Here is a 17,655-nt window from a genome sequence, read left to right as displayed (position 1 = left end):
GCATAATTTAAAAATGTCTGCATCAAGCTCACTGCGACACACTGCTGTAAGAGTATAACCAGGAAGCGCGGTAGGAGGGCAAAATAGGTTTAGCGCCACCGCAGCACGGGAGGAGAATTACGCCCAGGAGCAAATGGATAAAAATAGACCGGAGAAAAAAAAAAACATGAATCGATTATCTTCCGGACGTGTCGATGCATCGGATCGTCGGCTTTTGGATGGATGCATCGATACAAAACGATTATTATTTACACCCCTAATTGAAATTCACCAGAGCTATAGTGAAACTGACAATGCCCACGTGCATGGCAGCTGGATGCTGGAATACATCGGGTAAAAGTGAAAAAAGAGTTATTCCACCTTTCTGATTCCTGATCCTCCATCGAACTTCTGGCCTGATTGCTACAGGTGGGAAGTTCAGTGGATGATCTCTTCACTGTAGCTAAATAAAACGCAACAGCACCACAACGGCAGAGGAATTTAAAATATTATTTCTTACCACCTTGGTGAGCCGATACCTGCTATTGCCCAAGAGACTGACCAAATGACTGAACTTGTTTCGCAGGAGTGAGAACAACTTTCCTGCTTTACTGTATCCACCATTAAGCGGGGCATACCCTGCACGTTTTATTTTCCCATCTTTCGGGCCAATTTTTTGGATGTTGAGAACAAACATCTTGAGCTGTGAACTTTTCAACCCTGAGGTTTCGTTGTACAGTTTGAGCTGTAGCTGCAACGATTGAAAAAATCGTACAGTGTATGTCCGGCTATAGAGGTTTTTCATGATTATTATCAAATTTATAGATAGTTTGACTGTTGAGTCTTTTAAGCAGGAAAGTGAGAGTTGTCAATGCCAGTAGGGCCATTTATAGAAGTCGGCTCTAAATGGTCCTGAAATGCTCTCCTCATCTTTTAAAGTTGTAGGTAAATAATGTTTAAATGTCAAATCATTCTGGCTTAAACATGTATATAGATGTACTCTTTATTAGACCATATTGTCCCAAAAGTTAGAAAATACAGGTGCTGGTCATAAAATTAGAATATCATGAAAAAGTAGATTGATTTCAGTAATTCCATTTAAAAAGTGAAACTTGTATATTATATTCATACATAACATACAAACTCATATATTTCAGATGTTTATTTTGTTTAATTTTGATGATTACAAATGACAACAAATGAAAATCTCAAATTCATCATATCAGAAAATTAGAATATTGTGAAAAGGTTCAAAAGGCGAAGGGAAGGAAAAGATGTGGTCGAAAAAAGTGTACAAGCAAGAGAGATAACCGCACCCTGGAGAGGATTGTGAAACAAAACCCCTTCAAAAATGTGGGGGAGATTCACAAAGAGTGGACTGCAGCTGGAGTGAGTGCTTCAAGAACCACCACACACAGACGTATGAAAGACATGGGTTTCTGCTGTCGCATTCCTTGTGTCAAGCCACTCTTGAACCACAGACAGCGTCAGAAGCGTCTTGCCTGGGCTAAAGAGAAACAGGACTGGACTGCTGGTGAGTGGTCCAAAGTCATGTTCTCTGATGAAAGTAAATTTTGCATTTCCTTTGGAAATCAAGGTCCCAGAGTCTGGAGGAAAAGAAGAGAGGCACTTCATCCACGTTGCTTGAAGTCCAGTGTAAAGTTTCCACAGTCAGTGATGGTTTGGGGTGCCATGTCATCTGCTGGTGTTGGTCCATTGTGTTTTCTGAGGTCCAGGGTCAACGCAGCCACATACCAGGAAGTTTTAGAGCACTTCATGCTTCCTGCAGCTGACCAACTTTTTGGAGATGCAGATTTCATTTTCCAACAGGACTTGGCACCTGCACACAGTGCCAAAGCTACCAGTACCTGGTTGAAGGACCATGGTATCCCTGTTCTTAATTGGCCAGCAAACTCTCCTGACCTTAACCCCATAGAAAATCTATGGGGTATTGTGAAGAAGAAGATGCAATACACCAGACCCAACAATTCAGAAGAGCTAAAAGCCACTATTAGAGCAACCTGGGCTATCATAACACCTGAGCAGTGCCACAGACTGATCGACTCCATGCCACGCCGCATTGCTGCAGTAATACAGGCCAAAGGAGGCCCAACTAAATACTGAGTGCTGTACATGCTCATACTTTTCATGTTCATACTTTTCAGTTGGCCAACATTTCTATAAATCCTTTGTTTTTATTGGTCTTCAGTAATATTCTAATTTTCTGATATGATGAATTTGAGATTTTCATTTGTTGTCATTTGTAATCATCAAAATTAAACAAAATAAACATCTGAAATATATGAGTTTGTATGTAATGTATGAATATAATATACAAGTTTCACTTTTTAAATGGAATTACTGAAATCAATCCACTTTTTCATGATATTCTAATTTTATGACCAGCACCTGTATCTATAAAAAAAAAAAAAAGTGAAATGAATGAAATTTGTCTTAAAATCTGTTTTTTTCATTATCGTCTGCAGGCCAGTTAGTTCTACGTCAGCCTGAACACCTAAATTCGGCCAATCATATATCAGCGGTCATCTGTCAATCAAATGTTTTCGGTCATAGCATCTTGATTCATGTGTCGCAGCTAATATACGCAGCGGTTGAAATCAGAATCCTTTCCTTTCCCATTGACTTGCGTCCCAGTGTTTCCGGGGATGGAGATCTGTGTCTTCGGCAGGCGTAGAGCTAACAGAACTGGCAGCGTTGCGAGGCAAGGGCTCAAACATGTACGGCTGGAAGCCTTCTACACCAAACCAAGCTTCTGCCGCCCTGGCGTCCTCTTCCACAACATCTTCGTCCCCGCTTTCCTCCTCTAAATAAAAAATGGATGACGGAGGAGACTCATCCACGACCTCCGACACTAAACTCTCCTCCTCTTGCATGTTTCCGCTGTCCATAGCGTTCCTTGACAGCGTCGTTTCTGAGCCACCAATTTAGTTCTACTTGGTCCCAATGGAATTTCCCATTGGGAACCTGCTAGCACTAAGATGCTAACTGGTTAGCAAGATTCTTCCCACAAACCGGCCACAACCAAACAATCCCATCCCCTTGATAATCGACCACTCACATTCACCTTTCATCGAAAGAAGACTTGTCAAGTCCTGCTTTCTTTTTTATTTTGCTTTTTTTTTTCCTTCCACTTAACTTTCTTATCAAATCTTTTCATGTTTTTCTTGAATATTTCAGGAAAGATGTGGTTCATCTTTGCTTATTCAACCTGAGTGTGATTCACAAGAAGAGGTATTTTGATTCGGAGCTGCAGTTGATGCCGTACATCAACGAGAACTGGGAGCTGCTGCAGCTGGGGAAGGTAAGAGACGTTCATGTGTATGAGGTGGAAAAAAAGATCTTAAAACTGTTTTTTTACTTTTTTTGATACCCTGTAGTCCTGTCTCAATTTGAGATCGATACATGGGCTGGGTGCAGTGGCGGCTTGTCGAGTTTTCTCCAATCAGATATACACTAAGGTATCACAGCAGTATATTTATATAATGCCAACAAAAAACATCAACATTCTAAAATGTTCTGCAAAGTGCTTTAAATCAGTCCTAGCTGTCTTTATCCATGGTGGTTCAGATCCTGACGTTTGAAAAAGGAGGCAGGGAAAGCAGGATAAAGCCTTAGCCTCGCTGCATGCAGTTAGCCTAGCCTTGTTGCTAAATAATTCTATCAATCTGTCAATCAGTCGCACTTTCTAGCAGACGACTGTGATGTCAGCGCTATGGAGGGAAGAGGGGATCAAATAAAGCTGCTTTCACCTCTGGGTGCAGGAAAGCTGCTCCCCAGGATGCTCCTATCTTTAGCATTGAACAGGAGCTGCTGCTCATGGCCGACCTTTAACCAGAGTCTATGGGGGGAGATTTTTGCTAGCCTGACGTAGTCCTACTCAATTCTAGTCAGAATGAGTCTGATGCTGCTCCATAGAGCTGTGATTATGGGGCGTGTTTCGAACGAACCAGGAAAAGAAATGCCTCTGCACTCAATTGGATAGACCTACAACCAATAAGAGCAACGGAGTGCGTGACGTATGTTAAGCGACATACATTGATAAATCTTTCTTTCCAACAAATGCCTTGATCGCGTTTCTCTGTTCCTCTTTTAAAATTAATTTGCTGTCGATATCTTCTAGAAGAGACCTAGTAGCAGAATCTACACACCTCAGCTCTCCAGCGGCAGCCATTGTTGTTGTCACCCAAGCGCGCTTTGATGACGTGGTCGATTACGTTACTGTTGATCATCTGTCCATCAAAGTATAAAGCCCGCCCTGACAATTTGATTGGCCCGACCAGAGAGTGGGCGATCATACTCGCGCTACTGTTGAGCAATGCCAGACCGAACTTCCGGACCTCAAACCTTGTGGCCGGGTCTAAGTTCGGAATGGCACCCAGGCTAGATTTTTGCGGCCCAAGGTGGAAATATATCCAGATGACGAAAAAAACGGCTTTCCTCGCCGCTAAAGATGAAATATTTATCTTGCACATCTAACAAACATATTAACCCTTTATAGAGCACTTAGTGGAATACTTTGAAAATCCAGGAATCCAGGACAAGATCTTATTACCTTGGTAACATAAAAAAAATAGTGATATTTTGATAGAAAAAAATTTATGTCAGTGTAATAACAAGAAACACCAACTTGCCCAATTGTATGAAAATAACAAAAGTGCTTCTATAACAAATTCATGAAAAACACAGAATGAAAGACTGGCACTTAGATTTTTTTGTTTATAAACCTAAATTAAATTGTTAACTAGGCTTATTAACTTTTTAATTTTTAACTATTCAATGTGCTTTTTACCTTTTTTTTTTTTTCAATTCAGTTTATTTCTATAGCTACAATTCACATCATGTCATCTCAGGTCACTTTCCAGTTCACCAGATCATCCAGTCAGATTGATTCAAAGTTTTCTATCTAAGGAAAACCAGCTGATTGCATCGACTCATTGACTCTTCAGCAATCCCTCACACTAAGCATGCTTGTAGCGACAGTGGAGAGGAAAAACTCCCTTTGAACAGGAAGAAACCTCCAGCAGAACCAGGCTCAGTGTGAGCGGCCATCTGCTGAGGCCGACTGGGGTTCAAGGAGACAGAAGCAGACATAGAAAAAGAAGCATAGATACAAAAGGCAACTGTCAACCAGCTCCACAGGCGGCCCCGTCCAGGAAACACACAGCCAGGCAGACGAGCTCCGAGCCAGCTCCCATGTCATGTCATTCTTGGCTTAACTTTTTTTATTTGAAATCTAAGTTATAGAAACACAATAAAGAAATTAGATTTTGGGGGAAAAATGGAAGAAGGTTCCCATCCCTTCACCAGAGCGTTGCTGTTCGATCTCTGGACGGTTTTCCATCCTTGCAACCAAACTAGCAGCAGTAGTGGAGTTCGGAGATGAAATCCATTTCTTAAATCTATCGGCGCGGTGCGGCGCCAGGCTGGTGGCTGCTGGAAACAAAGTGGCAGGTGTGTCTCAGGCCAAAAGGAAATAAAGATACGGAGGATTCAAAGAAGAATGGAGCGAATCATTTACTTTCATTACCAATGAGGAAGGATTGCCTGCATGTTTGCTTTGGAATCGAGGTTGTCAAACAATAAGACATTTGGAAAGGCGTTTCCAGGGAAGGCTGCTAAATATGCAGCCGACCACCAAACTGGGAGGGAGAGAAAAAATGTGATTCCAGAACTTCTGGATAAATTAGAGGAGTGCAAAGATCGATTTAAGAGGTATTTACATCTCCAGACTCCATTACTGCTGCTAGTTGCAAGCTATGGTGAAGTGGCGAGCGGTGAATTCCACACGGTTAGCGCGTTCGCTGCTCCACCCTCACCTCATGCTACCTTTTGACATTTGCTCCAGGATAAACATTTAATCATGAATGCTTTATATATATTTAGGCTCACGTTGTCCTTTTTTATAGTGGGCTAATTCACTTAGAGCCTGTGCTGCGAAACAAGGCTGATAGAAGACTTTTTGGTAAAATGAAGCAGGAGAGACGCTGGGTTTAACATTTTTTTTATATTAGATTAAAAAGTTTGATTAACTTGATGAGCTAGTAAAGATATATTTTTTAATTATAGTGAGCAAATGAAAACCTTTAGCCTTCTCAGTTTTTCAAGTTGACTTTTTTTAAACGATCCTTGGCATTAAAATCTGTTAGGGCTTCAAAAATAGCGATGGACTCTTACATCCGCCGAATGGTATTTTTAGCTGATATTGGTGTTTTTTCTTTTTTTTCTTTTCAGTACATGTATGCATTTGCCAATTATTTAGTTTTCCGCAGCCATGCCTTCAGATCCCATGAAGCTCAAGCACTGAATCTCCCTCCATCTGTTATCATTGCTAATATTCTGTTTGATAATGTTTTTGTTATTCAAATCCAGACATTTTTTTCTTCTAAACGGAGGAATTAAATCTCCTGATGTCAAATTGATCTGTTTTTGTCTACAGCTTGCTAGCACACCAAGATCGAAGCGGTATAAAAAAGTTTTAGAGGCCTTAAACAGCAACAGTTACACGTAAGTTGGTCTTTTTTCCTCATGTTGCTTCACCTTAATGACAAACTTGGAACAATCCTCTTCCTAACTCCTCCTCTTTTTCTTTGCAGGTTCATGTCGGGGAAGGAGGTGAAGAAAAAGAAGCACTTGTTTCGCCTGAGAGTCTTTTTCCCCCCTACCCCCCCCAACTGTTCTGAACCCACATATACGGTGATGGGGGAGCCGCTGCAGATCACCATCAAGGGATGGAAGGCGGTGAAGAGCTCCTTCGACAGGAAGTAAGAAGCAACCTTTATTTTTATTTTTATTTGGACTCGGGATGCAAACTGTTGATTCCTGAACGACTCTTAAAGTGATTGATCGTATCAATCAAGTAACGATTAATTAATATTTATATTTATTTATCTGACAGGGACCATGTACATTAATAAGCATTCCTGCAAATGCTCCAGAATTATAGTTAATAACATTGCAAGTTAATCGCATAGTTTTATTTGGGCATTTTAAAAATGCTATTGTGCAATAAATGACATGTAAAAAAACATGCTTATACAAAAAGTATTTTTTATTTTTTTTTATCTTTCAAGCACTTTGAAGAAACTAGAATAAAAACATCCTTGTTTAAATTCTGGGCAATAATTACTCAAAAATTGTAAAAATTAGGTGTTATGCTTCCATCAAAAATGAACAAAACTACAGAACAGTAAACGGTACTTCAAAGTACTCCGTAAACTTAATTTTTTGGTCAAACATAGGACAAAAATAACGATTTACTTTTAAAATAAATTGCACATTGCGTGATGAAATACAGACTTAATTCAAATGAAATGAAGTTACTCTCAAAATAATAAACGAAATTACAATAACTGGCTTTGCAGTCATCTCAACAACATAATATTATACATGTAGAACATTTTCAAAATGCTTAAATATTCCTTTGCTCTGAACAGGAAGTGCAGCAGCAGAGCGTTCCACATGACTTAGTTCATTTCTTTGTCTTGTTGGCACTAAGCCAGTGAGACGCTCGTTTCTTCTGGACAACATAGACAGACGACTCGGGTTTTATCAAGAGAGCCTTCTGGTATAACTTTAAAAAACAACAACTTATCATTCCGGATAAATTAAGCTTGTCTGCTGTAAAATTTTTGCCCATTCAAAGCACGGATCTGTTATGCTGCGGACTCTCCCCCACACTTAGCTTTCCTGGAACTACGGAAAGCCCAGAGGGTAAAACGAACGAACAGAGAGCGCAAAAAGAACATGAGCGAACTAGGGGTGGAACGGTTCACAAAATCCACGGTTCGGTTCGGTTCACGGTTTTCGGTTCGGTATATGTTGATTGTTAGGAAAATCTATTATGTCTTATATAATATAACGTGTTGCACAATGCTTTTTTTTTTTTTTTTTATTCAACAAACATTTATATGAAAAAATACTCAGGGAGGATAGCAAAGGTGAACATGAACAGATAAAGATTAATTACAATAAAAGAAAAACAAAGAAGTAAAACAACTAACAGCAAACATTTAAAACAAACATAGACAGAGCCATAGAAATAAAAACAAAAAGGTGAATGCACTTAAAAGAGCAGATGTTTGAGGAAATCAAGTCTCAATTTTTTGGCATATTTGTCATTTTTTATCTTAAGAGAAGAAAAATAGATTTTAAAGTCATTCATAAACCAATGAAAGGAAGGTTTAGCATTTCTCCATTTAGCGCAGTGGATCTGATATTTACCCAACAACAGGAGGACATTAATAGTATAAGAAACAGGCTGGGGAAGATGGTCCATCATTTAGTGCAAAAGGGGTGTTGCACGATGCTTGCGCACTGTTGCACTTTTATCCATAACGTTCTTTCCGCCGTCATCGTAGGTCACTCTAAATGCAAAGTGGTCCCATACAGCAGACCTATAAAGTGCTGCTGGCGCGTCTTCCAACTCCTGTTCTTTCCCACTCGCCATACCCACACAGTTCTCCACAACTGATTTTGTTATGCTACACCCGGCTACGCTGCTTCACTTCTTCTTCTTCCTGTTTACTACTGGTGGTTGGCTTTGGTCGCAGTACCGCCACCTTCTGCCCTGGAGTGTAAACGTTTCGCCTATGAGAAAAAGGAGCAGCGCATGAACCGAACGCAACACACGCGAACCGAACCGAGACAGTCAAACCGAACGGTTCGGACGGTTTTTATAAACCGTTCCATCCCTAAAGCGAACGGTGCGTGTGTTTTGATGCGCGATTAACATGCGTTAAAAAAAAATGTTGGCGTTATAGTCTAAAACAGTTAAGGCGTTAATAATGCTTTAAAACTAACAGCCCTGATATAAATATATAATATACTATAAATATCAGTGTAGTTTGGTTCTCTTGTGTTCTCAACAATAGGAAAACAGTCAATAAACAGATGTTTGACCTCATTTTTGGAAAATACAAAAACCTAATGAAAGCTATCGGGTCGAGTTTGGGTCCATCAGCCCCCACCCAAAATTGCGATTGCGGTATTATTGCAATTTTCCTTTGTACTAGGCACCACCATGTCTGTGTTTTCCTCAATGGTTCCAGTTTTACACGACCTTGAAAGCCGCTAACAGGACTTTAATGTAAAATTTTCTTGGAAAATGTCTTTCTTGTACTGTAATGCATAGATCTAGGTGCTAGATGCAACTCACTGTTCCCTTCTGTACCACAGCATTCCCACTTTAATCGTATTTTCGCCATCTTAAGGGCTAAAGGGCTGTTCTGTACTGTCTTACTCCTGTTAAATGTATTGTAACCAAAAATAGATTTGAAAATTGCATGTTTCTAATTTGCAATTATATTGCAATTTATCATCCAGCCCTGCAGCACAGTTTGCCTGGAGGTGGAGCTGTTGTTAAATGAACGAGTGCGTCCGTCTATCGACGTGTGAGGAACAAAGGCACAGAGGGGAGATTCGCCAAAATAAAAGATGAAAGGACGTCACTGAATCGTGACTGTGGTCCATTTAGTCGCCTTGTGGCGAATGTTGCTCTGCCATTAAATCGCCAAATGAATAATTTAGTTGTTTAGTCATTTTCAGACCCTGACTGTTCGCATCTCACCGTTTTTTATTATCTATTTTTTCTGTGACCACCGGTGCAGTTAGCTGGATAGTTAGTCAGGTTATCTGCTCCAGTAGCTAGCCTGTATTCCCCTGCTTCAGGGGCGGTTCTACACCAAATCTACTGGGGGGACAGGAGGGGGCCAGCGTGTTTTCATGGGGGAACAGAAAAGCATGAGATAAAAAAAAAAGGGCAAGGGATTAAAATAAATAAAGAGAGCTGCATGAAGTGAAATTTCTTTTCAATTAGGTTTAATTAAAATTCGATATCTTAATAGGTCAAAATACATCCAGAATTTAGGAATTTTACATATTTTTTGTCTTAATTTAACTTAAAATAACAGTTTTCTATAAAATCTGAATTAGAACTCAAGAAAAACTGATAAATTAAGCTGTAAAAATTTGTTTTGAAAAAAACAAAAAAACATTTAGCAGATGAAAACTGGGATCCGATCTCATCCCACTGAAGCTATCGCCTTATTGTTTTTAAATAATTAGTAAAACACAATTTTTAAAAGAAAAAAAATGCAATAGATCCAAACGACCTATCAGTAACCATGTCTGTTCCAGAGCATCATCATTACAATTTATGTTAGTATTATGTCTTCAGTACAGGAGCCAGGACATGATCTGCAGGGGCACAGGCCCCCGTTGGCCCCTGCTTAACACACTGCTCATCATTTCTCTATATCTGTATGTACCGTAAATTCCGGACTATAAGCCGCTACTTTTTTCCCGCTGTTTGAACACTGCGACCTATAATACAGTGCTGCTATTACATGTTTTTTTTTCACCAAAACTGGCTGCATGCGAAGGGCATCTATCACTGATGTCTGCCAGTGGGTTCTCGATGCGTGGAGCCGTGTGAAAACATCCAGCATCACCGGCGGGGCTGCTGCGGGATGAAGAGGAGCGCGAGTGCTCAAGTGAGAGCGAAAAGGATGAGACTGAAGTCAGTGACGGCATCCTGAAGCTGTTCCATTCAGACACCGAGGAAGAGGACTTTGAGGGTTTTAGTGCGCAGGAGGAAGAAGGAAGTGATTAATGACTTTTCCTGGTCGGCTGCAATGTTCTGTGCGTTGTTCAATTAAAAGTACCGGTATATGCAGCGTTATTTGCGTGTTACACTGCAAAAACGATCTAAAAAGAAGTAAAAAATTCTTATATTAGGTGTATATATTATGCTAAATAAAACACTACAGGAACGTTTTTTCTTCACGAAACTTTTTTTGGAACGTCATTGAACAGCGCTGACGACCCGGTGAGTAGCATATTTAAAAAAAAGAACGTTTAAGGTTGTTTTAAGGACATTATCGGACATGCACAATGGAAGCCATTCTGAAGCAGCCAGGGGGGGATTCTGCATGAGCCAAATAGCAGAGACAGGACCAATTGTCAAAATTTTGGTGTCGATCATTCGATTTCATCCTGGACACTACAGAAAATGGGCTAAAAGTGTTAAAAACCGGAATTCTCCTTTAAGACTAAAAACACTCATTCCATTGGCAAACTATCGCATTTACCTACTCAAATTAAGATAATTAGATGATATGCACTTGAAATAAGATAATGCAATTGCGTTTTCTTATTTTTAATCTAAATTGTCTCGTTCCATTGGCAAAATGTCTCTTTTATCTCCTAAATCCAAGAACAAATGAACTTATTTTAAGAAAAAATTACTTATCTAGATTTGGATTTTTTCCAGTGTACCGACACATACGTATATTTAAATGTGTTACAGGTGGTCTGAAAAAAAAAAGCATTCATAATATGTACCATATTTGTTTGTTTTATCATACGGATTAAATCAAACGTTTAAAAAAAATGCTCACATGTAATATCTTTATCTGTAAATATCTCATACAACATGGGAAACCTGCGGCTTAAAATCCGGTGCGGCTTATAAAAGCACAAAATTGATTTTCTTTCTAAAATTAGAGTGTGCGGCTTGTAATCAGGTGCGCTCTATAGTCCGGAATTTACGGTAGTTTTTTTTTATATAGATGGAGAATGTAGAAAAAAAAGAAAAACTGCAGCAGAAACTGTTTCTCCATCATTTCTCATTCAGTGCCTGAACATTAAAGCTCACTTTACGCACAGCTGTCAGCAGTTTTATGTTTAATTTTTTAACGTTTCCACTGCAGGAGCTTTGGGACTTTAACCAATGGCACAGAAAAGAAGAAAAAGAAGAAGAAAAAAAAGAAAAAGAGGAAGCAAGAGACGTTGGCCGAAGCACAGCGGCCCGATGAGATGCCCCTGGTGTGTATCTTGGTGTTTTGAACGTTTCCCGAGAGGCACAGCTGGAGAGAAAACACAAACCTTCCCGTAGATGCTAATGACTTTCACTTTTTTCTAGGAAAGCAGAAAAGCGGACGCCCCTGCATTGGATCATCTGACCTCCGTTAAGTAAGTGAGCAACTGCTTAATTAGTCCAGTAAGCTACAGTCTGCTTTCCAAAGGGTTAATTAGGGCTTCACAATATCTGGTAGCTGTATCATTATTTCAGTATCTCTGTGTGCGATGCAGACATCCCACACAGAATAAATATAGGCTAATTCCCAAAAAAAGTTAGAAAATCAATCCGCTGGACTTTGTTTCCAAGTTTGAAGACGTTTCTCTTCTATTCAGGAAGATTTTTCAATTCAAAATGTCAGAAATAGCGTTTAGCTCCAGGTTTTATCCAGCAGCCCAACAAAGCCTGGTTTTGGTTTAGAAAACATGCAAATAGAAAGGGATGAACGGGTCCCCCCCCTTTGGAATGGGGGTCGTTTGGCTTCTTTGTTAGCCTGCAATGCCCCATACCTGTCTATGTCTCTGAAAGGGGGGTCGTTAAAGGGAATTGTTGGCCTGGCTGAAAAGGCCAATAATTCCCCCTAACGACCCCCCTACCAAAGGGATGGACACGTTTCAATTTGCATGTTTTCTAAGTCAAAACAAGGTTTTGTCTTTGGTTCACTCTATAAAGCCTGGAACTCAACTCTGTTTCTGACATTTTGAATTGAAAAAGCTTCCTGGATGAGAAGAGTACGGAGCCCCTCTGATGACATGGACAAAAAAAATTTTTAATTGTGGCCACGAAGTAGTATTTCGCGGCCACGCAATAAGTTTAACGTGCGCACGAAATGCTTATTAATAATATCAATAAATCCGCCCCTGTTTTCAGGCTTATGTTAACTGTAATGACTTATCTTGGACAGGCTGCTATGTAAACGGGCCTTTAGTCCTTCGTTTAGCTATGCTGCGGTTGTTTACACTACGCCTTTTCCACCTAAAATGGCGTCTTAGCAACAAATATCACGTGACTGGTGGAGACCGACTGGGTAAGCAAATCGAGCGCGCCTTAGACCTTAGAGAAGGCGCGCTCGATTTGCTTACCCAGTTGTCCAGGAATGATATTAATATTATTAATGGTACACTATGCAACTGGTGTTGATTTTCCAGCGAGGCTCCCCCCAGAGGGCGAAAGTAAAAGTGCACTGTCGTAAATATGCTCAGCTGTTCTCCTGGTTTCTCCGTCAAGCCAGGCGCGATTGTTTTGAGCTTAGCAGACAGGCGAACGCAACGAATGACTAAGCATCTGACACGCCGCAAACGCGCTGCTGCTCGAGATGGAAAAATTGAATTTTTGCTGCTCGACGCGCCACGTCAACCAATCAGAGAAGCTGATCTGGGAGCTGACAGGGAGAGAGACACAGCGCTGATGATCAGAGCGCTATGATCACTCCTCTGAATCAGTTTATTGACGCCTAAATTAACTTAAAATGCAGAAATCTGCTGGCAGAATATGTTCGCTTTTATTATCCTGCTGCCTGCAGATCGGATTATTTAGATGAAAAACACCTACCAGCTGCCGCGGTGAACCGCGAGGAGGCGACCCGGCCAGAGGCTGCTGATGAAGGGATTCCTACTGTCGGCGCACCGCTGGTATGTGGGGGTCTGAGCAGCTCCGTCAGAAATAATATTGGAAGGCAGGATGATAATCTGAATGAACTGACTGCACTGATTACGTTTTCAGGTGTATTTTCTCACTTAAAAACATATTAAAACTACTTTATTCCCACTGATCACAGCAAATATAGCTGCAAGGCAGAGAAAGGATAGTGAAGCTCCGCCCAACGCGCGTCAGTAACACTTTTGCACCGCGCAGCCAGAGCAGCAAAGCTGCTTCAGCCGCGCCAGAACTAACTGGTACAAGCAGTAAAAATGAAGCAGCAGACGCGATTTTGCTGCTTTTGCTGCGTCCGGTGTGAAAGCAGCACTGCACAAAGATCGCCACTGTGCTAGCAACGAGAATGCCTTTCACTGGGGGTGTAGCAGTTCTCGCCGTAAAGCAAGACCGACTCTAGCGAGACTTCTGAGCCTGTGGGTGCGGGTCGGTGCTCCTGCAATTGCAAGTACGGTATTTCCCCCACAGACCACCAGGGCGGCCGAGAAAACCTTTGTTCGACCTGAAATGACTCATTTAATCATCCAAAACGTTATGGAACACATTAATTAACTGAAAAATGTTGCATAGTGTGCCTTTAATAAGTATTTCGTGCGCACGTTATACTTATTGCGTGGCCACGAAATACTGCTTCGTGGCCACAATTAAAAATTTTTTTTGACCATGTCATCAGAGGGGCTCCGTAGCAGAGAAACGTCTTCAGACAGTTTTTTTGGAATGACTATGACCTGGAATGCTGAGAATATTCACCATCACTGCGTCTGTAATCATAAACGGCAGTTTGAAGCATAAAGAACACAGAAGAAAAGTTTTATTTAAATCAGTGCCCATAAAGCGTTAAGGCAGGCTATTAAAGTAACAACAAAACATTTATCTAGTTTATTTGTTGGTTTTTCACCTCTTTTTCTTTCTTTCTTTTAATTTTTTTCCTTACAGCAGCAGGAGCGACAAGCCTCCCCTCTCATTGCAGTCTTCTGATGTGGAATCCATCGGTGCCGTCAGCAACTCAGAAACTACCTCAACAAGTCTTTCCAGACCGTCCAGGTTGGCATTTAATGAAGCTTAGCTGACTGGAGCACAAACAGCAGGAGAAGTCTAAACTTAACCTGCTGATAGCGAGATAAAAATCCTCATACAGCCAAATAGTTGGTCCTTAGACAAACAAAATGTGTCTAATTCTAAATAAGGAGTTTAATTCATGGACATAGAGTTTATTACCATCGTGTAAAGAAGAACAGCCACCGACTGAGATGCTAAAGTTAGTCAATCACAAATCAGGCATTTTTCCGCACTGCTGGTAGAAGGAATGAGGAAAGAGCTCATTTTATTTTACCATCCAAGATCCAGACATCATCCATTCAGTTACTGACATCTAGTGGTCGGATTTGAGATTACGCAGAGCTCCTTACCAGCAGTGTTTCTCCTTAACCTTACTTGCCTGTTTTAACATACAGCTGCAGACTTCTATGTGGTTGACTAGAACAAATTAGCAGTAACACGGTGGTGGCAGAGTCATGCTGAGAAGATACTCCTCTTCATTGTAGAAACACATTTTCTTTGGTCCAACATAACCATAGAGGCATTAATGCTGATACTGGCACTTAGGTTTTTTTAGTTTATAAACCTAAATATAATTGCTTACTAGGCTAATTAACTTTTTAACTTTTCAATTAGATTTTTACCTTTTTTTCCAACTCCATTTGTCAGCGTAATGCAAGGGATCAAAAACGCTAACTTTCCCTATAAAGGGTTAAAGGTGGATCGTCTTGTTAAATTGGAAAAAGTTCTTTTCCGCTCAAATCAGCGGCTTGCTTATGTTTCATTCTTTGCAAACCTCTACTCAGCCTCGTTTTTCTTCTTTTGGCGATTTATCTGTAATGAAAGCACTTTTCTTTCTTTCTTAAAGCACTTTTCTTCCTTTCTTTTCCTTTTTTTTTTTTTTTTACATTTTTTTATTTAATTTTATTTATTTTTTTTACAGTGTCCGGTCTGGAAATGTGGCAATAAGAATAATTGTCTTGATGCCAAAAAGAGCCCAACAGATTTTACTTTCACAAGTGTAGCGGTATGGCAATTGCCATATTGCTCCACTTGTTTCATGTATATAAATTGCTTTATTAAAATTATGCAGGGAGTTTTACAGTTTATATGGACACTGCAATGTAAGTAGAGCAGAAAAACAGAAGAAGAAAAAGGAAAAAAGAAAAAATATGAAAGAAAGAAGAGATAGAAAGGAGATAATGGCCGTTTCTCAACCGTACGTACTCGCGTTCTCGTCAAGTCCGTTCTTGGCGAGAACGCAGGAAGATCGGACTTGACGAGAACGCAAGCACGTATGTGTATTGGAGCAGAAGCGTACTCGTGACGTCATCACAGGCAACGTTGTTTAGCATTTCTTTAACAGTCAAAACTATTTATTCCCTTCACAAAACATTTTGAAAACAATATTTTTAATTTCTAAAGCTTAAAAAACGTTTTAAAAAATTACCGAACCGTGGGTATAAAACCAGCAATGGCGGGCCGAATTAAAGCAAAAATCAGAACGAGCGGTAGTTCACACATAACTAGACCGAGAGAAGTGCACTACAGACAGGGTAATATTAGCCCTGGCTGCGGTTACCCTCGGAGGTCTGCTGGTCACTCTGGTCCGCTCAACGTCTGACTTTTTTTTTTTTTCGCACTAACTCTGTAAACAGGCCACACAGGGAGGCTTCAATGTATAACGTTATCGCCTCAAACGATTTCAAAACGTACTTTTGAAGAACAACAGCAGCAGAAAAGGGAATGTTTAACTTAACACTGTGAGCGCTGTCTGGAATCAAGCTGCGGCCGCGGGGCATTCTGGGGAAGCGGTCAGTCTGAAGAACGCACAAGTCTGCTCTGATGCATGCTCGATAAAGAGGGCGGGGCGAGAACAACATCCGGGGATTTGATGCGTTCTCGATCTGGCGTTCTCCAGAATTGGAACGGTACCCGGGCTGAGGCTGATGACGTGTCACGAGCACACGAGCACGCTCAAGAACGCATATTGAGAAACGGCCAATGACATATTTTCAGTCTGCTTCATCACTTGTAACGAGATGAAAAAAAAGAACAGCACAGCCGAAAGACATGGTACGAGACACACAATAAAGCAACACCTTGAAACTATCGCTGAAGTAGTATTATTAAGTCTGACATGTACTCTGTGTTCTTCTTTTCCAACAAACCTCCATCAGTCTCTACAGTTCCAACAAGATGCAAACTGCTACCTGCAACATGCCTTTCTCCCCTCCACCTTTGAAACGGAAACGCGGCCGACCGCGGCGAAGCCCAAAGCCCCCCAATCCAGAACTCCCCCCTCCCCCCAGGCTTCCAGACACCGACGGCTCAGCCACGGAGCTGCTGAGCGCCCTCCCAGGACTCCACCCCACAGACATAGTCCACGGCATGGACCCCAACACCCAGCTCTCGCACCTCAAGAGCTCCATCAGCAGCTACTTCGGGGTAGCGGGGCGTCTGGCGTGCGGGGAGAGGTATAAAGTCCTGGCCCGACGGGTCACCGCCGACGGCAAGGTGCAGTACCTGGTGGAGTGGGAAGGAGTCACTGCCTCATAGGCGGGTGGACGGAATCAACGGCATCTCAGAAAAATGCCACGGATCGGACTGGACCGGTGATGGTTTCTATGGAGTCGATTTTATTCCGTTCTTGTGAAAATATGGAGCAGAATGTTAAAGTAAAAAAAAAATCAGAATGCATGCCAGAAACAAAACTTCGAAAAATGTTTTATTCAAGGAAAAGTTTGGAGAGTTACTTTTCGTTTTTTTTTTTTTTTTTTTTACTGAAATTGTCTTGGGATTTTTTTTTTTCCATTTCTGTTTTTCAGATTGAGCTTTACGAATTGCATTATTTTCAAATTGCCTTTCCCCAGAATCAGTGATTTTGATCTATTTAAAAAAAACACGTCTTGTGAAAACAGAAAAACAAGTTTGAAAAAAACAAAAGCTGTAAAACTGAATTAAAAAAAAATTATTATGAAGATATTTAAGACGTTTAATGAAAATTGGAAAATAAATCTTAAAAAAAAACTTGATTTGAATAAAACAATTGAACAACAAATAAAAAATATGCAATTTGTAAAAAAAAAAAAAAGGAAAAATTTACT

The 17,655-nt window shown here is 40.6% G+C and overlaps 1 protein-coding gene across 2 annotated transcripts in view; it reads left to right on the top strand.

Moving 5' to 3' along the window:
• The window catches only part of mtf2 (metal response element binding transcription factor 2), a 34,885-nt gene extending 17,657 nt beyond the window's left edge, over positions 1-17,228 (top strand). The window contains exons 9-15 of one of the 2 annotated variants that reach the window (XM_038302478.1): positions 3,178-3,301; positions 6,437-6,504; positions 6,594-6,761; positions 11,709-11,823; positions 11,921-11,970; positions 14,450-14,554; positions 16,729-17,228. In XM_038302478.1, coding sequence (XP_038158406.1) covers positions 3,178-3,301; positions 6,437-6,504; positions 6,594-6,761; positions 11,709-11,823; positions 11,921-11,970; positions 14,450-14,554; positions 16,729-17,107 — 1,009 coding nt within the window. In that variant the 3' untranslated portion in view covers positions 17,108-17,228. Of the gene's footprint in view, positions 1-3,177; positions 3,302-6,436; positions 6,505-6,593; positions 6,762-11,708; positions 11,824-11,920; positions 11,971-14,446; positions 14,555-16,728 lie in introns of both variants that reach the window. The other variant, XM_038302477.1, reaches the window with a different exon arrangement.
• Positions 17,229-17,655: the final 427 nt, after the last annotated feature.

This window comes from Cyprinodon tularosa, unplaced genomic scaffold (assembly GCF_016077235.1).
Source record: "Cyprinodon tularosa strain WSP-4 unplaced genomic scaffold, ASM1607723v1 ctg490, whole genome shotgun sequence".
In the NCBI taxonomy this organism is placed as follows: domain Eukaryota; kingdom Metazoa; phylum Chordata; class Actinopteri; order Cyprinodontiformes; family Cyprinodontidae; genus Cyprinodon; species Cyprinodon tularosa.
This window is presented reverse-complemented; position numbering and strand designations above follow the sequence as displayed.